The sequence below is a fragment of the Pholcus phalangioides genome, unplaced genomic scaffold, assembly GCF_987345545.1.
Source record: "Pholcus phalangioides strain wild (caught in Gottingen) unplaced genomic scaffold, Ppha-v1.0 ptg000015l_1, whole genome shotgun sequence".
NCBI classification, from domain to species: Eukaryota; Metazoa; Arthropoda; class Arachnida; order Araneae; family Pholcidae; genus Pholcus; species Pholcus phalangioides.
This window is the reverse complement of record NW_028301608.1, coordinates 51,983,962-52,010,570: the sequence shown is the minus strand read 5'-3', so window position 1 is coordinate 52,010,570 and position 26,609 is coordinate 51,983,962. Positions and strand designations below refer to the sequence as shown.

General features: G+C 39.2%; 1 protein-coding gene across 1 annotated transcript; it reads left to right on the top strand.

Moving 5' to 3' along the window:
* The first annotated feature begins 1,271 nt into the window (after nucleotides 1-1,271).
* LOC149076182 (beta-hexosaminidase subunit beta-like) lies at nucleotides 1,272-23,947 on the top strand. The gene is made up of 13 exons (XM_089243729.1): nucleotides 1,272-1,438; nucleotides 3,555-3,825; nucleotides 6,071-6,139; nucleotides 8,133-8,179; nucleotides 8,293-8,403; nucleotides 9,391-9,492; nucleotides 11,456-11,594; nucleotides 12,844-13,042; nucleotides 15,129-15,285; nucleotides 15,403-15,577; nucleotides 15,852-15,942; nucleotides 16,859-16,963; nucleotides 23,633-23,947. The coding sequence occupies exons 1-13, from the start codon at nucleotides 1,328-1,330 to the stop codon at nucleotides 23,694-23,696; spliced, it is 1,641 nt and encodes a 546-aa protein (XP_089099855.1). The 5' UTR covers nucleotides 1,272-1,327; the 3' UTR covers nucleotides 23,697-23,947.
* The last annotated feature ends 2,662 nt before the right edge of the window (nucleotides 23,948-26,609 follow it).

Sequence of the window (26,609 nt, the reverse complement as noted above, 5' to 3'; positions counted from 1 at the left end):
TTTCGGTGTTCTCTAGCCCACAAAAGCCGTTTACTTCGGTTTTGCAGCGAAATCAAAGGGACTTTTGTTGGTAGCCGGCTATTAAAACCAATTCGTTTTAAGATCCGTGTTTTAGAGCGTACGGATATGCTTTGCGATGATCCCAAGTTCTATTGCGCTGCAATTTGTTGCGTTGTAACTCTTCTGTTGCTGCACAAAATGTCATTCACCTGGCACCTCTTTCGTTCACAAGCGATTTCCACTTACTATTCCGTTTTCTGTTCGAAGGTTTTTGGCTTAACTGCCATTCTCTCTGAAGACTCGAGACACTATGGTATATTGTACGAGAAAAGCCAAGAAGGTTAGCGGCTTCAGAGATACTGTTGCCGCCCCTTCTGACTTCAACAATCACGCCGCGTTCAAAGTCACTCAAATCTTGTTTTCCCCCATAAACAGGCAAATTGCAACGTTAACTAGTACTTCTGACCAGGAGAAAGTTTTTCATCAGCAAATCCGGTTTATTACGTCAGTGCACGTGATGCACGGACGAGTCGAAGTTTGAGTTAGGGTGTGTTCCTCATTTTTTCGCAACTGAGCGTATGCAACATTCTCAAATTTTCCCGAATTTTGTTCTTTTTCCCAAATATAAATTTCCATCGAACATGTTTTCAACTTTTTCCTCCCATAAAATAAAAATTAATTCTCCGTGGACTTGCTGTAGCACTTTATTCCTCCTAAAAGTGATTTTTAAGCAATTACTGGTAGTATATCACCGACAACTGATTATAACGAGAACCGCTGATGTCAAATACTTATAATCCCAATTTTCCGTTAATTTTCAAAATGAAATAGTCACGTTAATCATAATGAAATAAGAACCTCATGCATATATTTGATTGCATCTGATTATATTTTCCTGGGATTCAGTAATTTTGATCCTTATAGTGAGCTTGCCTAGTCAAGACATAACAAAGTAAAAGCGCCAAATTTGTTGGATTTGAATGAGATAAACGTTGTTGAACTTATTCGGGAACTTCACTCCTTCACAACTAACTGTCGTAGATCTTCAGAATCAGAAAATTCTTTTATTGACATGAAAGTCACTGCGCTCGTATTAAAATTGTTATTCGACTGAGCCGTTTTTTTTTTTTATTATGTCAATAGTGTGCTATTTTTTTCCAAGCCATAGAGGTTTAGCGCTTATCGGTATAAAGCTGAGATAGATAAATAAGATCGCGGACGCGTTTTCTGCGCGCGCGCATTTCGAAAATACACATGCATATACAGGTGCTTTTACGACGATAAATGATATTTTTTTTTTCAATTTTTCTCGTAGAAAAAAAAAGTAATGGCTGCGAGAGCTCTCGTGTGTTGTAGCTTACCTTATCTGTTTATCATTTTCTTGTTCAGGATAACTTTTGGATACATCACTTACATCACGGTGTCGAGGCCTCTGCCGGTATGTTGATCTCCCAAATTCTGTGTTTTTTTTGTGTTCCAATTTTAAAAAAAATGTTGAATTTTCTTCTAGTGCTAGTAAACGTACGTCTTTGACACGTCGATGCATTCTGGGAACATTCAAGCTCTACGAAAATACAATTGTATGTTTTTGCTTTTTTCTACGAACTCGTATTTTGATAAAAAAAAATTTTCACTGATTAGCTTTCAGAGGCGAAAACATGGGACTTTCTCCGCTTTTCGATTGATATCGATAACAATCGGAGCAGAATAAGTTTTAAGCGTAGCTCACCCAATCAATAACATTATTAACGATTAATAAATTGGATGATAATATTACCCGTATTTTTTACTTGACTTACAATCCAGTATTTTTTGTATTTTTTCAGTCATCCCGATTTTTTGATGAAACGTCCCGTTTACTTGATTGAACACGTTATCTTAACTGAAATCATGGATACACAGATAATTTGCATAACTTTATAGCTAAAATTCAACGGCCCAGTTCAAAAAAAAGACAACAGCTGAGAAAATTGCATTTTTGAGTTATATACGCTATGAAAAGGGTTGGAAATGCCTCTACATATCGCAAACCAGCAACAACACTCAACTCAGCTTATACACTCCCAACTGTAATTAAGTCTGAGTTGAAATTCCTATTTAGTTCCATACAAAGCGTATATTTAAAATGCAGATACAGTTGACGCCACTTAGAATCACAGATTATTCATATTAGAATCATTCGGGAATTGTTATCATTTCCGCAAAGTACGGGACGGACCGAAGTTATAAAATTTGAAAAAAAAAATATTAAGGGGCCATTCAAGTATTACGTAAGCAGATTTTTAGTCATTTTTGACCCCCCTCCCCCCTTGTCAGTAAAATTTCGTCAGCAGCTTAGAATATTTCATATCTTCAAAAAGGGTGGTTGATGACGTCAGCAACCTTCAAACCCCCCCTCCACCCTTGTCATCAAAAGACAAGGGAGTTGATAACTATAGCTTTCCCAGAAAGCTATAGTAATCAACCTGCAAGACTATATAGGAAGTCAGAATGTGTACCCCTTCCCTTGATCACAAACTGGGTTCAAATACCCTATTTGAACGCCTATTTGCGCATGCATGAAGCTACTTTAAGACAAAGCTACTTTTGAATATAGTGGAGACAAATTGAATGTAAAAAAAAAACCCTTTTTTAGTTCTTAGTCAGTTTCACAGTTACTCGGCCGAAAGACCTTCTAAGGGGATCCAAGGAACGTACCATACATTAAAAAAAATTGTCGTAATTCACAAAACATATTAAACAGTGTCAATTTTACTATCAATGGCTGAATAATAATAAAATCAGGACTTTAGCTTGAATAAAAACTATCCTGTATTAGAACAATATGAAAAAAAGAAAACGTGAAATATAGCAATCGGTAAATTTCTGCAACACACAATCACTGCAGCCTTTTCCCATTTACCTATTTTATATACAGAGTGACTCTAAACTCATGGGACAAACATTAAGATATGATATATGACACTTAAACAAGAATTTTTGGTCAACGAATGTGCGGTAGAATCGCAATAGTAAAGGCGGTAGAGGGTGTTTTCAGAGCATGCTCAACAGCATCCAACCAAAGAAAAATATCATATTTTTTTTCCCGACGGATTTGGTGCGGTATGTGCTATCAACCATTCGATGCTGTATATGCACCTTCGGATTGGATTGGAGTTTTTTTTTATTTTTTTTTATTGATGCAAGATGCAAGAACCATCAAGGTCATGCTGCGCCAAACAATGATCAAGCGGGGTGTAATGACTTAATGAGTAGAATTTGCATTACCCAGGTTGCACCACGAGAAGGCCTACTACATTACAATAACCTGCACCCTCGAATGGTTGAATGAACCTATTGCAGCAAATCCATGAGAAAATTTTAATTTTTGCTTTCGGTGAAGTGCTGTTGTGCAATCATTAAAAACGCCCTCTACCGCCTTCGCTATTGCGATTCGACCGCACATTCTATGACCAAAAATGCTTTTTTAGGTGTCTTATATCACCTTAAAGTTTGTCTTATGAATTTAGAATCACCCTGCATACAGTACTCCTATTTTCATTTTCGTTCCGAAGGGTGTGAGATGGCCTCCTGGTTCACCATGGCCGTTGCCAGTGTACTGGAATTTCGCTTCGGAGCTAGTCACGATAGATCCGAACACGTTTAATCTATCGTCGAATACTGATGGCTGCGAGGTCATCGATGACGCCTTGGACCGATACAGAAAATTGATTTTCATAGATCCGGCGGGCAAAACCCATGACAAACATACAAGGATAAACGGTCTCGATGTTGAGATCGAAGACCGCACTTGTGGATTCCCAAGACATGGGGATGATGAATCGTGTAAGTTACATGAATTATATATATAGTGTAATCATCTTGATTATTATCACAGCAGTGCCGTCTTAAGGCATGGGCTCACCCGGGCACGGCCCGGGGCCTCAAGAGAAAAGGGGGCCTCACAAAAATGGGATCTGGTTGAGATTTTCGAAAATTTACCTTGTATTGCCTCAGAAAAATCATCTGGCCCAGGGGCCCATGATGCTCTTAAGACGGCTCTGTATCACAGTTCTGAATAAAACTAATTTATCCCCACATACTCCTTTTTTTATAAGTATCGATATTTGAGGAGCTTATTTTCAAAAGTGAACATTTTCACAATTACTAAATTCAAAGTAGATGTAAAAACATGGGCCCTCTAATTAATTCTAATAAAATAGTAGATTCGTTCTTTTAAGGGAACCCTGGAACATTCTCCAAAAACTTCCAATCTCATCTCATCTGTTATCTCAGCAAAAATATGTTAATCGCTACACTACCCAATCTCCGGGGAAATACGGGGTGATTATAAAAAAACTATCCCGACATATGGGCCCCTAACTATCATACCATTCACAGAAACTGAATGAAATTTTGGCATAAGGTATTTTGAGGTATGCGCGCTCAAGAATGATATGGAAAACAACAGTGTCACTCTAACAGTTACGGTTACAGTGAGAAAATTTCGAAAATATCAAATGGCAACACCAAGTTTTTTGTATTGGAATGCGATCTCCATACTGAAAAACACTAAATAGTGTTGGAATGGCACCTGTAGCACGAAAATGCCCGAAGCTAGGCAAGGAAAAAGTAAAAAGGACTTTGCCGTGGCACCAGAGCATTAATGTTCGTTTCATTCGTCACACCGTTTCTTCGGCTGAGATCCCAGCCTGATTAGTCCTCCACAAGGTCATGTGGAAAATTTGTGAAACACAAAAAAATGCTTTATTTTATGCTGCTTCTCTGTCTTTATTGGTTGCCCCACTTTTAGCCTATCTACCGCCGGTGATTTTCATGCTACAGTTGCCGTTCGAACGCTATTTAGGGTTTTTCACAATGGAAATCACATTCCAATACAAAAAACTTGGTTATCTTGGTTAAACTTGGTTAAAAAATCGTAATGTCGAGAAACCAGAAAGCGCTTTCTCTAAAAAAAAAACCTAGAAATTTTGGAAGAATTCGACAAGGATTTTAAATTAGCGTCCAAAAGTTGATTATGCATAACAGTGTCAACTTTGAAAACGATTTTTAAAGAGAGAAACAAAATCAAAAAGACCAGTCTGCTGCTTGCAAATCATCTACTGCCAAAAATATGAGTATCCAAGGAGGGAAATCTTCTCAAGTCGAGAAGATTTTGTTGCAATTTTTTTATCGAATGCTGTGTCCTAAAGGTAATGTTCTACTAAAATTTTATTTCTTTTAAGTAATTTGAAATGCTATTTATTTTTTACTTCAAGTACGACTAAAATATATTTTTTTTCAAAACAGTATTGGAGATGCAATATTAAATACATTGAATTTCATAATATTTTGTACGTCTATGGAGGGGAGGGGGGAGAGGGTGGTCATTTAAAAAAAAAAGTCTCAATTATTCGACTTACACATTTATATGTCGTTTTGACTTGGCCTCTAAATTAGTGTTTAACTACCAAATTACCTTTTGATTAAAATTGGAGCTAGTTAACACCCGTTGATTCCAGAAGGTTTGATCTAGCCAAGGCAGGTACCCGTAGTACTCTTTCGTGGGTAACATAAGAAACACGATCATTCTACGGTAGAACTCAATGTATGTTAATGTCCATTAACGGACACTCCTCGTGAGCGAAAAAAATTTTCAGTCCCATGGGGGCCCGTTATCGAAAGGTACGCCTGTAAAATGCGAATTTAAAAGCGCATCTAAAAAAATGTATCGTTTTGAAAAAAAAAATATATATCCCTTAACACCAATACGACAACCACTTTGTAATTTTTCCTTTTGAATGAAAAATGAGACACCGAATTGTGCGAAAAAAGGGTGTTATGTGTTTCCTCATTTTTGTTAGAAACGACTAACTTTGCATCGCAATTATGTTGCATAATCCGGCACAGCTCATCCCAAAGATTCAGAAACCGTTAAAATAAACATTTAAAAAAATGGAAATGTTTCCTTTTGAAAAAATAAGCTCTTATATATAATAATTTATTAAGGGTGGAAAATGTTGATCGAGCGATGAAATTTTTTGGATTTCATACAAAATTTTTCTGAATAATAATTTCACTAATATTTCAGACGAACTCACGATACCTTCCGATGGAAATGCTGAGCTGCATTCTGTAACTATATGGGGTGCTCTAAGAGGTAAAAATGAATCTACCATCAATAATTTTTTTTTTCCTCTTGTTCCAGGTGGGGAAACTTTTAATAGAGCCAACACATTATAAGCTTTGCAAGGATTAGTTCGAGTGATGAAGACTAGATTTCAGACAATACGTGCTCCTGAACATGTGGCCCGGCGTACTGAATGTAGCCCTTGTAGTGGTGGCACGTAAAGTCAAACATAATATAAACCTGCATGTCCAGCAGACTTCAATAAAACTTTGATCCATCTGGTGACAAATAAAGTAGTGTTCTTCAACCTTTCTACACCCGCGAACCGTCAAAAAAATATAAATATTTTGCGAACCAGTAAAAAAATAAATAGGAGAAATACTTGCAGACGGGGGAAAAAATAGAAATATTTTTCAGACAAAACACATGTTGGAAATAATTTGAGGGCCGGCAAAAAAGATAAAAAAGAAGGAATAATTTGCAAACCGATAAAAAAACAGAAAATGACCAAATAACCTACAAATGTATTTTTAAAGACGCATACTTTGAGTAAAGAAGAGGGATTCATCGCTGAATCCCTCTTCATTCTTGGAGCAGATGATCATCGGATCCGTGTGTGGAGGGACCGGGGCCAGCGGTCCCAATCAGCCTTTGTTTTACAGAGGCATACAGCCATTACCCCTGGTGTGATGGTGTGTGGTGTTATCTATTACGACAGCAAGTCGCCTCTAGTCATCCTGCGTACAACTTTACCAGCTCAATGATATGTTGATGACATCCTGCGGCCGGTTACGTTACCCTTCACGGGCATGTCATCCTGAGGCCATTTTCCAACAAGATAATGCCAGGCCCCATACGGCTCGTATATCTCTGGACTGCCTCCGTGCTGTTGATACTCTTCCTTGGCCAGCAAGGCCACCGGACTTTTTGCCAATCGAACAAGTACGGGACATGGTAGACAACCAGATTCGGTCACCCCAAAGTTTCGCAGATCTGGAGCAGCAATTGATGAATGCCTAGCAGAGTGTATCGCAAGATGAGATTAGGAATCTTTATCACTCCTTACATCGACGTATACAAGCATGCATTGCCGCCGGGGGAAAGGGGTTTCACCAATTACTGATTGGAGCATTCAATGTGCATTTGCTAGCCATTGATGGGTCCTACGGCTTTGAATTTTTAATAATTTTATTATCTGTGAATGAGCTTACGCGTATTTAATTTCACTAAAAATAGTTACTTTCTTCATGGTGCTTCGTATTTTTTTTTTTGCAAAAAAGTGATGTTGCAAACTACTCAAGCGGCACGCAAACAGTTACGGTTACCACTAAAAAACTGCAGATAAATCCAACAGTGATATTCAGTTCTTTTCTTTCTGTCTATATAAAAGAAATTATCTTAATTATTAAATGAAAATTAGAGGTTTGGTAAAGATAATTGAATAAAATATAAATAAATATCATATTGAATAATATTAAGCAGTAATTATTTCATTGGTTATCGTGTAATTTCAAAATTTCATTCCTTCAATCCAGCGGTTCTCCACTGGTGCTCTGCACAGCCCTAGGGGCTCCGTGTGCATTTTCCAGTATCTCCGCGGCAGCTCGAGAAAAATAAAAAAACAGTAAATTGGAAAATAATAATAATAATTGTAAATATTTTTAAATAATGAATCAGTAAATTTGATGAATAAATAAAATTAGGCCTACGGGGCTCCATCATAGAATCTTTTTACTAAAAAGGGCTCCGCGAATGAAAAAGGTTGAGAACTGCTGCTTTAATCTATTTATTTATACAATACTTCTCATCTCATTAAGAAAAAGTAGCAAAAAAAAGTTTTCATTAAATTATTAGTTGAGATCGAAGCGATGTGAATAATTTCATTTGAAATATTCCAGACGGGAATAAAACCATTCTATGTTATATCACATAATAAAATTTTTCCAAAGCTCCCTCTCGGTTAATTAAAGACCTAGCTGTATCAGACGTACACACAGGCTTGAAGCTTTGATTTTTGTTTCAGGACTGGAAACTTTCAGTCAACTCGTCTACCAGGATGACAACCGGAACGTGAGTTGAAGTATTTGATCATTTACTATATATATATATATATATATATAACTTATGCTACTAAAAAAGTCACTCGATAATTGGTAAATAAATATTGTTTTTGGTCCTTCTAGTACATTTTAAATGTGACTGATATCATGGATAAGCCCAGATATACATTCAGGGGTATCCTGCTGGATACTGGAAGACATTTCCTACCTGTTAAAGTGATTAAGCAAAATTTGGTAAGTAAAAACTTTTCAATTTTTTAGAGCATAAGAGAATAAATAGGAGATGAAAAAGTTTGCAGAGCAGATAAAATACATAAATAGGAGAAATAATTTGTAAACCGCAAAAAGTAAAAAAAAAAGAAGAAATGATTTGCGGACCGGCAAAAAATAAATAAATATGTGAAAACAATTTGCGGGTCTGGCAAAAATGTATAAATAGGAGAAATAAATAATCGACAAAATAAATAAATATTAGCAATAATCTGCGGACTGGAAATAAATCAATAAGGAAAAAAAATCGGACCGGGAAAAATAAATGAGGGAAATAATTTAAGAACCAACAATAAATATAATCTACGGATAATTTTATAAATAGGAGTAACAATTCATAGACAGAAGAAAGAAGAGAAAATATTTTCCGGGAATGGCTACTTTTTTTTTATAAATATATATAGTTATAAATTATTTATAAATAGAATTTGCGAATTGGCAAAAAAAGAAATAAATGGGAGAAAAATTATTTACTAAAACCAGCAAAAAATACTTAAACAGTATACAGAGACTGTATTTAATTTATTTAAATCTAACATAATGCAGCGGCCGCATGTGAATTGGGTGAAATGTTTCGCGGACCGGGAGGAAATTCCCAGGGACCTGTACCGGTCAGCGGACCTGCAGTTTACGAACACCGACCTATATGGCGAAACGTGGCCTTGCAAGTCCAGTCACCATTGCAAAAAAAACAAAAAAAAACAATCTATCAAACAATTGGTCTAAAGCCAGGTTTTCCTAGGAGTACAATTTCAGCGCCGTGTGCAGCGTGAAAACGCTGATTGGTTAAAAACTTGAAATTCAGGTTTTTTGACCAATCAGAGTTTTCACGCTGCACGCTCTGTAGAAACCTGCTCCTAGGAAAACCTGGCTTAATGACAAATCTCATGTCAAATCGAACGGTAATTTCTGGTGTGGACATTAACATAATGGTTTTTATTTTTCTTGCAGGATGCGATGTCTTACAATAAGTTCAACGTTTTCCACTGGCATATTGTAGATGACCAATCGTTTCCTTTCGAAAGCAAGAAGTTCCCGAACCTAACGCAGCTGGTCAGCTTCCATCATCTATATATTTCGAAGTTATTATTCATGTTTGAATTAGCATATCATCGTTTTGTTCAGTTTTTTCAACTCAAAAAAATTTTTTTTATTCATTATAGATATTTAGCTACAGTATGTTTTCTCAAACTTTTTTGCCCGTGGCCACCTTTGGACCATATTTTCTGCTCGTGCCCCCCCCCCCGCGTCATATCTGGGGGGGGGCCCACCTCATCCAGGAGCAAGATCCTTTACACTTATTAAATCAAAAGTTTTTGAGTAAATTCTTGTTTAAATTCTTCAAAATTTTTATGAATGAATTCCGGTTCTTTGGACTGGAATCCAGTGAGCTTTTGTTGTATGGGTTTTATGCAGGGCTGTCTCAAAATCTCGGGGTCCTGTGCATGGCCTTCTTAAGAGAGTAGTGGGCCTCCCCCTCCGAGAAAGGCCAGTTCTCATTTTCATGAGTCCCTACTCGATGCCCCCCGGTCCGTATCCGGGTGAGCCCATGCGTTAATATGGCACTGGCCCTAAGCTAAGGTATGTCGTACTCGCTCTTTGATTTCACATCTGTATATTTTTTCACCTCTCTATGGCTCCTTTATCACCCGTCACGGTTCCCCTTTCACTTGATTTTTTCCGGTGGACCCCCTTAGAATATCCTAGTACCACAAGGGGACCATATGGCCCCAGGTTGAGGAAACATTGTTAAGATAAATTAGTCTTTGATTGCATGTATATTTGTGTTATAAGGTGTCTAACGGTAATATATACGGCCAATTCTCTTTTTTTTTTTTCATTTCGAACGGAATCCAAAATTCGATGTTCATATGCTGTTTGTTTAGACGCATGGCCTAAAAGTTTTTGCTTGGAGGTGATGCGTAGATTCGCGTCAGTTCGCAATATTGTGCCAGAAGTGTCATTCGGAAAATCACGGTTTCATTTTCTTTGGCACATTTGCATTTCTTCTCAGAAAAACAGTGGAACTTGTTTTTACAACTATTCAAAGTATTTTCTAACAAACATTATGCTTTTTTTCTATAATTTTTCAACCAGGCCTCAGCAAAAATTACTTGAGCAAAGCATGGCCATATATTACCCTCACTTACCTTAGTTTGAAATTTTCCATATTTAGCTATGTTTTTCCCATATGATAATCTGTCTTCTCTTTTATCATGTATTTAATACTTTACTTCTACAGACTAGAAAATTGTAAAATAATATAATGTTTTTCTCTGATCAAGTAAAATTATTGAGGATAATGGCTTATCAGCAAAGAATTGAAAATTTAATTTCATTTCCTTGATGAAAGAAACAGCCCCCGAGGAAGGAAACCCACTTGGATCCTGACATACTTTACACCAGTGATGCACAATCTCCGTCCCGCAGGACACATGCGGCCCACCAAGGGATTCCATCCGGTTAGAGAAAGGCGTTCCGGTAGAACAGTACCAAAATATATGCAACACGATAAATGCCTAGGCTGGTCATGTTTCTTTCTTAAAAATACGGGATCCTAACATGATATCACCAATTATCGTGAAGAAATTATGAAAGGCATGTAAAGTTGCTAACTATTGCTATAATCGCTGAAAAATCACCAATCGTACAAATGTAATAACAAATACACCTACAGCCAGGGATTCTTGAGCTACAGGTCACTACTCAGAATTGATTCGCCGGGGCTTCCTAGATGGGTCGTAAATCCACTTACAGCCAGAGGCTCTTGAGCTATGTGGTCAGGTCCCACACTTGATTCGCAGGGGCTTCCTAGATGAGTCCTATTGCAGGGATAGCCTAGATTCTAGACAGCCTTGTAGCGTCACTGGTTTCACTAATTTAGAAAAAAAAATCAGGATCGCGAGGCTGATTTTTTTTTGTCGCGGCTGAAAAAGGTTAAATACCCTATACTTTACGTGATATTTTGGTAGCCAATTTTGAAAATGTAATTTTTTTCATATCTCTCTGACCATAGGGAGCGTTCAGCAAGAAACACGTGTACACTCAAGATCAAGTCCGTGACGTAATCCAGTTTGCCAGGAAGCGTGGTATACGAGTCATTCCGGAATTCGATAGTCCTGGACACACTCAAGCTTTTGGAAAAGCTTTTCCAGGTAATTATATGTACAATCTCTGCGTCTCACGTACACAGGAAGAAAACTTGCAAAATAAGTTCTACACAAAACAATATAAAAGGAATCTCGTAAATCAGAGTACATGCGTAATTAAAGTTGCGATTACCTTTTTCTCCCCATTGTCCGTGTTATTCATTATTCATATTAGGGGAAGTGATGCGAAGTAGATATTCAGAACGGCAATTAGGAGCAAAAAACACACTCTGCTATATGAGCTAGCCTGCATTTTAGCACTCGAGTTTTTGAACAATCGGTTAAAGCCAGGTTTTCCTAGGAGCAGGTTTCTACAGCGCACGCAGCGTAAAAACGCTGATTGGTCAAAAAACCCTGTATTTGAGGTTTTTAACCAATCAGCGTTTTCACGCTCCACACTGCGCAGAAATTATACTCCTAGGAATAGGAGTAGATATACTCCTACTTTTCTACTTAACCACTAAATTATTTTACCAACTGAATCCACGTAAACGGACCTTGAACTTTCATTCTTATATCGGGGTGCCGTAGATGAGACTATAACAGCTATACGGCCCTTAACGTCTGTATTTAAAGTACTCGACGACTTAAAATTTAGTTGACTGCGTACTAAATTACTCAACCCGTTTAAACGGGCCTTAAAACAAAACGTGTTCGAATTCCTCTCCCACTTTACCGATTCTACACGCGAGGCACGCACCCATCCTTCTCTAGTTGTGACCTTACTGTTAAAATTAACGCCACGCATAACACAGCAGGCAAAACAACCTGCCGAGATCATGATTCCAAATTCAGAAGACAGAGGGCAACATTTCTTGAATACATTACAGGCATTCCTCAGAAAAAAAACTTCACGTTAGATACACTGCACGTTCCGACATGCACCTAATTATTAAGTTAATGCACCTAAATTCGTTAGAAATTCCTTAGAGGAATGTCCATGAGGTGCATTTGTACTGTTAAGTAGTAATAACAGTTTTTGTTGTGACCTTACTGATATCGAACGATATCTTTGAAAATCACTGAGCTGTACTGAAACGTGAGACTTTGTGTCTGAGTTCAGACGCTGAATATGTTATGCGTGTCTTTGTTTAAAAGCTTTAAACTCTTCTTATCCTATTTAGAGGAAGGTCTGACGTAAGATCGTTTATAAAACTGATTAGCGTATGCTCGTCAAAAAAGAGAAAAAAAAGTAAGTCGTACAGTTTTGTCGTATATCTATGTAATGCAGGCATAAAACTTTTGATATGAACAGAGCTACTGACCCCATGTTACGGAGCTGGTCCGAATATACCTTATTCTGCGCACTACCCTGACCACGCCGAGGCAGAGATTCTCAATCCGATGCTCAACAAGACATACGAAGTGGTCAAGGAAATCGTCGACGAAATGAAGGGGGTCTTCGAGGACGAGTTCATTCATCTGGGCATGGACGAAGTTTACCACGAATGCTGGTAAGTTTTCTATCTTCATCAGAAGTGTGAATTCAAAACTATGAATACTGAATAGTCGTTTTTATAACTAGGCTGGCCAAAAAATCATCGAGGAAAAATACGGGAAATTGAGTTCCTAAATTCCGGGGAAGTACGAGGTATCGCCAAAATCCCTAAGACACCACTAATAGCGGGAAATAAAAGTCAAGTACTTCATAAAGTGCGTTGCATTCTTTTAAGCAAACTCAAGGGTGGATTCACGTGTACAGACACTCACTGTGCCGTCTCAGACACGGCAAACATTCTCTAACATAAAAATGTCTGTCTACGGCTGCGCAGCTACGATACGATAGATTATGAATACTTCATTTGTTTTATGTTAAAGACTGTTTGCCGTATCTGACACAATACGGTCAGTGTCTGTAGATGTGAATCCACCCCAAGGAATATGGTTGAACGTCTACTTGGATCACTCGGTTGATCTCGATGATGGAGTTGTAGGCCCGCGTAAGTCTAAGGCTCTGCAACAACAGGTTCATGGTCACTGTAAAGAGCAGTGAGCCTTTCACGGGGAACACGTGTAACGTGTCAGATATGTGAGATGGAAACTTATATTTGTTATAGTTCTGGTAGTATAATTTATAAGTTGTGAAAATTATCTTCATTCGGGATTCAAGTAAAAATTATAAATCCAAGTAAGCTTCGTTAGAAAAAATACGGGCCATAGTCTTTCTATTCACAACAGAACCTCCATAACGAACACTCCCTGTTAGACACCTCCCATTAACGAACACTTTTGAAGTCTGCACCGAAAGGCAGCACCGGGATTAAAAAGGGAGGAAAAGGGACAATTTCCCCGATCGGCAAATTTTAGGAGGAAACAGAAACACCATTATAAAGTCATTGAATTTTACAGTGTTGGGGACGATAAAAAAATCATGTTTTAGCTCCTCTTCCTCTCACAAAAAATAATAGTTACGACCCGACAGACCGACAGACCAGTCACGACGCAGACTCTGTCCCTCCAGGATATAAATAGTTACGACCCCGCAACAGGGCATAAAAATTAGGGCTGGTCCGATCAATTGTTAATCGCAGTTAAAAAATTTTTATTTAAGTTTTCATTGAGTCGATCAATTCGATTAAAATTTGATTAAAATTGTTATTAAAAGTTTGTGAATTGACATATTTTTTTGAAAAAAACCGATTATATGTCATAAATCTCACTCTCTCTCTCTCTCTTTCTCTCTCTCTCTCTCTCTCTTTCTCTCTTTCTCTCTCTCTCTCTCTCTCTTTCTCTCTTTCTCTCTCTCTCTCTCTCATGATTTATGCATAACATTTTTAATAAATATTTTGATCAAATTAGATTCAACGAAAACTGATGATTTCAGTTTCAAATTGAGTTTGATGGAAATTTTAGAGAAGACGACTAAAATTTATCGTCCCCATTGTGATAATTAGTTTTTTGTGTATTCTTGGAAGCATTAGTTCATCTCCGTACAAGTACCATTCGGAAGAAGTTTCTAAAAAAGCTAGCAACATATAATCGAAAGTGGTTTCGAAAAATCAGTGAATAATAACTAAAAATAACCGATTTTTTTTTTTTAAAAACAAGATCGAAATAAAAAATTACAGGTTATGGGAATTATGTTCAGCATATTAAATTGCTTGAAGAGAGCGGGCGCAGCCTCAATTTCTTAACCTACTCCTATATTTGTTTACATCTACCGAATAGGTGAGTAAAATGAATGAAATACATATTATATTTATAGCACTGTATTAACATTATATATATGGGCACAAAAAATATTCGATTAAAATTGTATTAATCGATTAAAAATTTTTGATTAACTAGTTAAAAATTTTAATCGATTCCCAGCCCTAATAAAAATACATGTTGTGAGGTTGTAACTACGATTTTTGTGAGAGGTGGGTTGGGCTGTATATTAACGGACACTCCCTGTTAGCGGCTAAACATTTCGGTGTCCGTTATTCAGAGGTTCCACTATAGAAGTTTCCATGCTGTTCCGGATCTTAACTATTACCATAACATTATCCAAACACATAAACAATTAGTATACAGTTTAAAACATTTCTCGTTTTTTAGGATGTCAAGTCCAAAAATCAAGAACTTCATGAAAAAAAACCGTTTTTCAGATTACAGTCAAGTAGAGCAGTATTACGTGCAAAAGACTCTTCAGAATGTCAAGGATCTCGGCTACAAGTACATGATATGGGAAGACCCTATCAGCAAAGGAGTTAAAGTACGATTTTGACCAAATTATAATACTGTGTGTGTGTGTGTGTGTGTGTGTGTTCATATTTTGTATTCACACCCACCTCTCATCAGGTAAAATTAAAATGAATTTTTTTTTTGTCAGGCAGAAAATGACGCCATCGTTGGCGTTTGGAAGTATGACGACTGGCAGAATCATTTGCAACCTATATTGGAAGGGGGATACCAAATGGTGCTTTCCTCTTGCTGGTACCTAAACCATATCTCTTACGGGCAAGACTGGAAGAAATTATACAAGTGCGATCCTGATAATTTCCGAGGTAATTAAATAATTATTGTAATTAAACTAATATATTGAACAAAATCGAAATGAAAAGACTAAAAAATAAACATTTTTCTTAACGCAGTATATATATATATAAATTCGGGGAATATATATTAAATATTATAATTCAGCAAAAGGCTGTCTATACAATTAGTATGAAGGTCTACAGAAAGGATCATATGATACTACCTCAATAGGTATCTTGTGAATATATTATTGCACATGAAACGCTGTTTTTTAGGTGCTTATAATAGAAATAATTTATGCAGGAACGGAAAAAGAGAAGGAGCTCATGATTGGAGGTGAAGTTTGCATGTGGGGTGAATACGTTGACAAGACGAATCTACTTCCAAGGCTATGGTAAATGCTATTTATCACCTATCTAATTTTTGCCAACAACTGACTTTTTTCCCCATGTAAATATTTTACTCTATGACGTAAGAGTGAAAATTTATCACGTTTAACTAAAGTAAATTACCTTCTCGTCTATTTATATTGTACACAGGGTGTTTCGCGAAGAGTTTCTTGAAGGATCTAAAAAATCTAAGGTTGATTCTAAAATGGGAACAAAATTTGTATAGTGATTAGCAAAAAAACAATAGAATTGCTTTTGTCGCTAGTCTCTACTATACGCTACCGTACCTCTTGGTCACCCCACTATGTGCGCAGTCCAACATCGGTGAGCTCCTTAGCAATCATATGGGATGCAGGGTTGCCTCCGGCCAACACCTCCTAGAGATAGAAGGCCTCTGCACTGTTTGCCATAAACTTCATTCAGACTACCTAGCAAGTTTACCACATTTTGAAATACAGCATCTTATTTCGTTTCTTCTTATTTTGGCGTAGAATCTTCCTGATTGACTCACAAATACCGCATAGTGATTGAATATGGGGCATAGAAATCGCCAATTCTGAGCCCGATCATTTCTTTTCCTCACAGCGATGATACTAGCACGAGCATGGAATTTTTTTCCCTAAATATTCTGAGGGAAAATGGACTACTTGCTGACATCACAAGCAGACTGTGGAGGCCTTCTATCTCTAGGAGGTGCTGGTGAAATACACTAAAACCCTATTCCACGGGACCGGGGATCAGAAAAGTATCTGTTAACGGGAGGTGTCCGCTAATGGGGAGTGTATGTTAATTGAGGTCCCACTGTATTTTGAGCAGTGTATTATCAATATGTGTTGTCCTTGGTATTCGTGAATTTTATTTATTTTATTTCATTTTAAGAGTTCCTCAACTTAACGTAATCTAGATATTCTTTTCAACTAGGCCTCGAGCATCAGCGGTGGCCGAAAGACTTTGGAGTCCATATTATGTGAATGACGCCGACAATGCGGCTTTCCGACTAGACCAGCATCGTTGCAGAATGCTCAGGTAATATTCATATACAACACTCTGCCATGCCTGACTTCCATCCATCTCACATCGATCCGCATTATTTTATACAGTACAGTAAAACCTCGGTATAAATAAATTAAGGTGCCAATCTCATTCCCCCATTTTTGATCGTAAGTATGATGTCAGTATCCCTATTGCTAATCGCGGTTCTCCCATCATCCTGCTCTTTTTTCAACGCTTAGACGTCACATGGAGCGCAAACCAGGTTTTTGTTCAAAGACGGAGGACGATGTGACTCTGCTCCCCTGTAATAATCTCCTTACGATTGGCTATAGCTATAATATTTTCGCTGAGAGTCATCCTGGTACTTCAAGGAGTGTTGATCACTTTCAGCGTCACCTTAACTATAAGGCCAGTCAGGGATGCCGGAAGTGTTTTAGACCAGTCTTTCCCGAATTGGGCGATATCGCTCTCTGGGAGGGTGACGGTGTTATGGTCCAGCGATCGGTAGAAACTGTGAGTATAATAGCCCTATAGGATCCTATGGGTTCGCTTAAGTGGGGGATGATAGGGAAGAAATATTTGTGAAGAGGGAGGGACTATGTAACCAAAAAGTTCGGGAAGCCATTTTAGACCCCCCCCCCCCCCATGAGTGTTCGTTTGGAATCTAGCCGGTTTTGATTTCCGATTCAACTTTAGGATTGCTAGACTCCATACTACCGTAATTTTATGAGTATAATCCGTGGTTGCTACTTCAAGAAAAGCATCGTAGTCCACAGCAGTATGTAAAGAAGTTGTTGCTTGCCGCATTTTTGGAGAAAAAGTTTCGATTTTCCTACTTTCACATCCATACGCCATCTATAAAGCCCCGTTCACATAGGAAATAGAAAAAGCGGACTGCTCTACATTTCTTTCCTTACGAAGGAAAAAAGTCTTCAAGCGGGTGCTAGAACTCCCAATGCCACCGCAATATTTGCACATATGACCGGGACTTAAATCTATAAGTTCTTATTTTATTCCAGCCTCTCAAGTCAAAAAAAAAAAAAAGAAGCGGGAGATAATACGCAGCGGTATATAATCCGCACTATAAGAAAAATTTCTATGCTTTCCAACATATAATCGACGGATTATACGTAGGAAAATACGGTACAAAATGGTGTTTGAGCACGCCATGAAATAACGTTACCCTAGAAGTCGTCGCACATTTACCTCCCGCTGCGCTGGTCAGAGTTCGATCCCAAGATATGGCATAAACGACCTGCCCGTCTGTAGTTGAAGTTCTACGTAAATACTAAAACGTAGCTGAGCAGGGCCATTACCAAAAATTTCTTTCACAGGAGAACAACTGGTGTTTCGAAATTGGCAATAGTGCCATCTTTAAGATTGAGCCCACCGCGGCACGGCCCAGAGGCCTCAGATGTTTAGTAAGGCCTCGTGATTATTAAATGTGGCTTAATGGTTTTCGTGAGTAAGATGTGAGGATATGTGTGTATGATTCGAATGCTGTGTGTAATTTAAATAAACAGTAAATACGTACCTTCATCATTTGGAACCGGAAGAAAACGACGTTGTATCATATCGTGTATTGAGGTGCACAACCTCTCGTCCACGAGAAGAAAAAGTTCGCAGGAAAAAAAAAGTCAATCGCTACATGGCAACATAAATAAACCAATATATGGCCCAACGCGTGGTAAGTGAAAATGTTGTGCACACCCTTGCTATATTCGTTTGAAAGACACTGTCAATGTCAAAAAATATTATTCCCGCGATATGATATTGGTTCAGATCCATCTCAAAATGCTGGATGGCAAAATCATTTTGGGAACAAAACCAGAAGAACAGAAGTTGTTCTGTCGGCTTTCCAAGATTTTTGGTGAAAGAATGACAAAAATGTTGCGGAGACAGTTTTTGATCGATAGTGCGATTAATTCAGAACTGTTTCTCACTACATCGATGTTTCATCTTTCAACTAGCTATCATCAAACACACCACGCTTTCCTTTGATTGTAAGCTTTAGGAAACGTTGAGGATGAACTCCTCCGCACGATTGCCTTTTAGCCGTAAAGCTATATCTTTCGATAGACAATGCTAAGCTTTTGGATACCTGATCGATATGTACGATCTTACATCAGATTTCATGGATTCCGAAAGAAGTTAAATTTTCTCAAAAGAAAAGAGCAACGTAAATAAGAATGTTTGGCAGCTCACCATTTTAGTGTCTTCCAGGTCATCCTAATCGTTGGTGAGTGAAACATTCTCGCAGAAACTCTAGTCGATGCAGTTCTCCCACCGATTTGTTGTTTCAATGAATAGCAGGCGAAATAAATTAAAACATCTCTAAAAAAAGAACTAATCGTTCTTAGAAACCAAGAAAATTCGGATTTGGCATCATTTTCCACACCACCTTAGAGGTATGATGCTAGGTGCGTTACCCCTTTTGTTTACGGCGGGTTCCCCGGTAGGCCTATGTTCCGTCTTCATCCTTCGCAACCGATCGAAGCTCTTCTTTCATTGGGGCCCAGAGCAGCAACAGCAGAGAAACCTCTGAACTGCTCTAGCAAAGCGCCGCGCCCATGCACACCGGTTACGTTTGGGTTGAGCCCTGGACCCGGCTACGACGCCACTACCACCAGTGTCCGAGGGTTGCCCACCTGTGTGCTTTGAAAGAAGCCATTCGATCTCCGCCGCTTCCTCTGCCTCGACTTCCTCGTCGACAATCCCGCAGCGAGTCCGCATGCTCCGTCGAAGAGCGATGTTGATCAGCTCCTGCTCGACGGCCGAAATAGGCTGATTGGCGAAACTCGATGCAGGCTTCGGAGATGGATCACGGGGAAGAAGAGGGGCGCTCTCCAGAGGGGATGGACAAGGGCGCCAAGAACGCCTACGTTCGTTCCTCGACATATGCTCACGAATCACACGCCGGAGATTCGGAGGCTCAAACCACAGGTTGATCGGAAGCGCATTGGATGAGCCAGGAGGAAACTCGAGCCGTCGCCTCACAGTCCCATCCGCGCATTCAAGATCAGCACCAATGAAAGGTGCTACTTGCCTATACTCAAAGGCCGCACCAAGAGGAACGTAGTAACCTCTAGAAAACATAGAAACCATGATTTCAAACGGTAGGAATCTCAAAAGAGAATGACCAAAGCGCAGACTCTATAACAGCAAACGTATACCAGCATTTGCAAGCGAGTCAATAATACAGAATTCCACTGATAGTTCAAGTTCATAGATTTGTTCATACATTGTTTGAAATTGCAAAAATGAGAGAGACTTCTTAACAGTACTGAAGCAACAACTTCACCAAACACTAACTTTGGCCATATCTCTCTATTGCAATTTACTGCTATTAATGAGTTAGGTTGGAAATAAAGGCACCATCTCTCTGTGATCACCTCAAGCTCGTTAGGAAAATATCTTGTCTATATTCTCCCGGGTTTGAACCTGAGACCGTGATGGCAACCTTCACAGAGTGTATAACAGAGCAAATACGCGAAATAGATTAATTCACATAAAACTCTTGTTCATGCTTCTTCAAACAGACTACCTTTTTCATTTATTTATTCTCTATTAATTCTTGTGTACGTATTCAGAGAAATTCCACATTTTTTCCAAAGTATTTTTTCCCCACAAGCATCAATGAACGTTTGCATTTTTTTTCCCAACCACTTCTTACAAGCATTCAAGCATTTTTTAGCTCCTCAACTCATATACTGTTCGAAATGTCAATTGATACATTGGCCACTGCTTTTGCATCTCCAAATCCCTTGCTATGAAGGTAATTTTTGATTTGGCAGAAAAAAAACTAAAAAGTTTGCTGGAAAAGGAAATAATGGCTTCTGCTTTTGTCACAATGCAAAAAATAGACTTCGTAAGCCTGCATAATATGGGATTGTCGTACGTAGTACGTAATCATTTGCTGTGAAGCGCTTTTTACGATTTTTTTAACATTAAATATTGATTTCCACAGACCCCTCTCTCCACAGAGAGCAGGCAGACCAACAACATAATCCTGCACTTACGTAAGAACAACTTACAAAGGGTTAGTAACTGATGAATAAGCAGGCATAAGAGACAGTTCCAACGGAGTAGGTACCTGCTATAGTTGAAATGCCCACCATAAAACGCAGACTTATCTCCCACTGATTCCTATCTGTTAAGACACCAAATATGAATAAGCAGCAAAATACCGCGAGTAATGACTTAGGTAGGTACACTAATTTTTTCAATGTCTTCAATGTAAATTATTCATAACCAAGTATGTTTTTTCATTAACTAAATGCCTCTCCACGACCTGGTTGTTGAAATTTTTTGTTTACCTTTATTAGATTTCAAGATAACACAAAAAGTTCGTAACTTTCCCACCAGGTGGCGTTCTAACCTTTCTCATCATTTGGCGCGTACTCGTATTGCTATACCACTAAGCTACTTTCATGGTTCTATCTGCCATATTTCAGCAGATATTCGTCATTATGTAAAATTTCCAATGTTCTTTTTATTTCTCTCAAATATTTATCCTTTTCTGCTCCCGGGCATCCCAATATTATTCTTAGATTTCGAAAATGATTGTAAGAGGCTGCGCATATATCATATACAAGACCTTCAAGTAGTCACAACTTTTGAATGGATAAAGGTAGAACGATGGAAGAAGTGTCTAGGTATACTAAATCGGACATGTGCTACACGATAACAACAACCAGAATGCCACCTGGTGGAAAATTCTCCAACTTTTTTATCTTGTCTTGACAAATCAACGGATTTTGAACAAAATTACAGCTTAAATTTGTTAAATTTTTCCCCCATCTAGACGCTTTATTAGCGGCCCTATAAACGGGAACTGTGTGTGTGTGATTTGTTTTTCTTTACCTCAGCAGTCTTTTCTCCCTTACTGTGGCTTGACAAGTAAAAAAATGCAGTATCACATATGCACAATAGGGAAAGAGTAGTAGGTAGGGGCACAGAGATTCGGGAGGAGGGGGGCTGGGGGTCATCCCCCCCCCAGCGTCAAAAGTGGAGTGGACAGATCCAATGTATATATGAATTTACATCATCATCATCGTGCCCCCCCCATCAATAATGACCGTGCCCCCCCCCCAGACTTCCAAGTCTATCTCCGCCTATGTGGGGGCAATGGAAAACGTCCGCATCTCATCATTCCTTTACTTGATTTCCTAAATGTTAAATATGTCGGTTTCAGAAATTTATCGCTGCTACTCCACCTATATACCGTACAAATTAGTTACAAAAAGCATTCAAGTGAAATGGTTGACATATTTACAGATGCGGGCGATTAGTGTTGCAGGGTATGGATGTTGTTGCCTATCCCTAATTCTGTGGAGCTTTACTGTATCAAGACCGTTTAAGTATTTTCAAAATGAGACTCGTGATGAAATTTTTCTGGTAAAAAGTTCTTCGTGACGTAAAAACGTTGGGAATTGCTGATCTAAGCTATTCTAAAACAAATGAAGGGTACACTTTCGCTAAGCCCCTGTGTCATGGCCCTTACTAAGGCTAACAGGGTTGCATCCTTCTGGCGTGGGATGAATCTTTTCATTTTTTGCACTATGAATTCACTCAATTCACCTTAGAGAACTCCATCTAGAATTAGGTGCCCTGACACTGTCTGGTTCGTATGTTCATATTACGTTTACATAAGTACATCTGGGGCCCTTATAATAACTCTAAAGGAGCTTTTAAGTTTATTAAGTCCCTTTTATATTAAGGCGTCTTAAGTACATCTAAATTATCTATACCGGGGGGGGGGGGCTTGCAACGAACGCCCGCCGATCTCTTTCATAACTTTTGCATAGTGTAGCTAAGTGACCCGCCGTCTTCATTGCAATGTGCAGTGAGGGCTTCGGAAGTCAAATGTTGAAGACGCCTAATCTATAACGGCCAGAATTTCAGAACATAAGATAGCCTGCAGGATCGGACATACAGATACGCTTGCAGCCAGGGGAGTGTTACAGACCTGTAGGTGCTCATCTTGAGCTTTATGCAGGAAATTTTGATTCCTGGATTAATTCTGGCCCAATTTTTAGGACCTCCTTGAGCCATAATTTCAAATACAGTGATATTTCACTTATGTAAACTCTCACTTATGCGTTTCTCTGTCATAAGATGATTTTCTGCATTTTCGTTCTAAGATATAGGTAAATTGTGCTATTCACTTATACACCTCTCTCACTTACGCGTCGTTTTTTGTCCCCCCCCCCCCTTCACCGACGAATAAGGGACAGATAACTGCATTTGGGGGAGGGGGGGCGGTATCCAAAAACTTATGACTGACGCTGATACAGAATACGCTGCCCAGAATGCTGAAAAATACCTATACAAAATATGAACACTAAAAAAACATCAATGAAAATTCAGAATTGATGCGAACATGAGGTGATCACCCCTCCCAAGAGCCAAATAAGAGAAGTCGCCTGCCCCTCCCCCCCCTCCATTCAGAGCTAAAGATGTTTGCCTCCGCTTCATTAGCAGCTGAAGATGTTTGCCTCGGCTGCATAACAGCTGAAGGTTTCGCGAAGTGTATCTTGTTGATTTTGAGTCACGAAAAAAGAAAAATTTAGGAACCCCCTGTTCTCTAATCAAAAATACGATTTCATGTGATTTGATTGAACTGTTTGGGAAACAATAAAACCCATTATTAGTAATTTCATTAATGTGATACTTCTTTCTTTTTTTCCCCCATCGACACAGGAGAGGAATACCTGCCCAGCCTCTGGTGAATGGTTTCTGTGGGGACTATGAAGTTGATGATTAATCCCTTTAATCAAGCCACGCTAAAGTAGTCAGATTATTACCGATGATTATTGATGATATACTCTCTTGTGTATAAATCCTATTCCTTCAAGAATATATGAAAGTTTACAACAGTGAAAAAGTTCATGTTCGATATAAAATTTATTGCACAGTAAATACAGTACAACTCGTATTTTTGCAATGGGCGAAGTTCTATTGCGTAACGAGGTTGGGGGATTTTTGATCTGAATAAAAACTTTTCATTTGATTCCAATCGAGATCAGTCATTACTTGAACTCACACCATGTGTACAACAACCAAGCAATACTTTTTTTTCTTTTTCAAACCGAGCACAACTCAGGTCTATCGCCATAGGCAATTTACTACCTAGTGAGTTGTGCCGGAAGTGTAAGTGTGTGTATCTAACAGTCTGAGTGCGTATCTAGTGTTGTGTATGATTTTTCAGTGCTGCCATTTATATCTCAGAAGTAAAGTGAGTGATGTGTAGTGACTGAATATTTGTACTGCTTGTAGGCCTGTTGCTCTCTGTGGCGAGACTTTTTAACGGGGAGATCGGCTCTCATTTGCGCCTCGAAGTTGGGAACCACAGAAAACGAACTTCAGCCGACCACCACTGTGGCGACGGTGGGGCTCGAAACTACTACTACTACGTACACATTCATTCCTCTACGGAATTTCTAACGAATTGTCTCATGCCGGAATAAATATTCTGAGTGCATGTGTGGCCCTAACGTACGGTATTTATATTGTCAGAATTAAGTTTTTTTTTCGTGTTACCTTTTGTCTTCCATATTTTGAAGTAAATATGGTAAGTGCAGAGGTGGATTTAACGGCGGGCGCACCCCCGACTTCTCAAGGGCCCCGAAAAACCCAAACTTTACACTTTTTGTAATTCAAGGGGGCCCAATATTTTCTCTTGCTCCCGGGGCCTCAACCGACTTTAATCCGCCACTGGGTAAGTGCGCTTGAATTTTCATGTTATGTTAGTATCGTGTTGTAGGTCTGTGATTGCTTTCTGCGGAGAGACAATTTTTGAATGGGACAACGACTCACATTCACGTTTTGAAGTTGGAAAACCACAGAAAACCAACTTCAGCCGACCACTACTGCGCATCAACGAGGTTCGAACCTGAATCGTCCCGATGAGAGCCCAGCACGATGCCCACACGGCCGCACAGCGGCAGTTAAGCAGTATTAATTTCTCTAAAAATTCTTGAATGCAGTTTTTGATTGGAATGCTTATCAAGGTCTCGCGCACGGACATCGAGAACTCTTGAGCCGCGTCCACACCCACAGAGCTGCCTAGCGGAAAACTGGTTTTCGATGTGTAGCTGTGCACAGTGAGATCGATGTGGACGGTGAACTGCGCAATATTCGTACCCTCGCCTTGTCGGGTCGCGATCCACTGTGGGTCGGTATAAATCAAGAAATTGGCCTCATTCGCGCGCATTCTATTCGGACGGTGGGTTCGGAAATCAAGTCGGTCTGAATTGGTTTTCCTTGGTGATCGATTTGGTTCCGGGGAACGGAGCAGATCTTTCCCATTGAAAGCCGCCACAAAGAGCAACAGACCTACCTACAATGGTGAAAATATTCAATCGTTATACACTTCACTCATCGTTGAAAAATAGATGGCAGCACTAAAAACCCTAAAAAACACACTAGATACGCGCTCAGACTAAGTACACGTGCACACTTTTAGCACAACTGAGTCGGTAGTGCTCATGTCGGTAGGACCGGAGCAAAGTCTCCTAGATACTCTCTCAAGGAGACTTTGACCGGAGTCATGCTCGGTTTCGAAAAGAAAGTCATTATTAAGGGCCATTGTGGGGTCATAGTGGCTGCAGTTACGTCTCAATACATGGGCCCACCCGGGCATGACCCGGAGGACTCAAGAAAAGAGGGTCCTCACAAAAATAAGATTTGGTTGAAATTTTCGAGAGCAAGCATGTAAATTTGACAGTAAGAGGCTCAGAAAAATCACTTATCAAGGTGGTCTGTGATGCTCTAAAGACGTCCCTGAGTGACGGACTCGCATCACTAGGACCTGGGTTTGAACGCCCCCTGCAACATAGTGGTGATCAACTGAAGTTGGTTTTCTGCGGTACCAAACCTCGAGTCATGCACGTGAACTCATCTTCCTGTGAAAAAAGCTTCTCAACAGACCTATAAACGGTACAAATATCCAGTCATCAAACTTCACTCACAATAAGAAATATAGATGGCATCACTAAAATTCACACAAGACACTAGATATCCACTCAGATGTTACAGTTTTAGCACAACTGAGTCGGTAGTGCTCATGTCGGTAGGACCGGAGCAAAGTCTCCTAGATACTCTCTCAAGGAGACTTTGACCGGAGTCATGCTCGGTTTCGAAAAGAAAGTCATTATTAAGGGCCATTGTGGGGTCATAGTGGCTGCAGTTACGTCTCAATACATGGGCCCACCCGGGCATGGCCCGGAGGACTCAAGAAAAGAGGGTCCTCACAAAAATAAGATTTGGTTGAAATTTTCGAGAGCAAGCATGTAAATTTGACAGTAAGAGGCTCAGAAAAATCACTTATCAAGGTGGTCTGTGATGCTCTAAAGACGTCCCTGAGTGACGGACTCGCATCACTAGGACCTGGGTTTGAATGCCCCCTGCAACATAGTGGTGATCAACTGAAGTTGGTTTTCTGCGGTACCAAACCTCGAGTCATGCACGTGAACTCATCTTCCTGTGAAAAAAGCTTCTCAACAGACCTATAAACGGTACAAATATCCAGTCATCAAACTTCACTCACAATAAGAAATATAGATGGCATCACTAAAATTCACACAAGACACTAGATATCCACTCAGATGTTACTGTTTTAGCACAACTCATTCGGTAATAAATTGTCCATGGCGATAGACCGGAGTTGTGCTCGGTT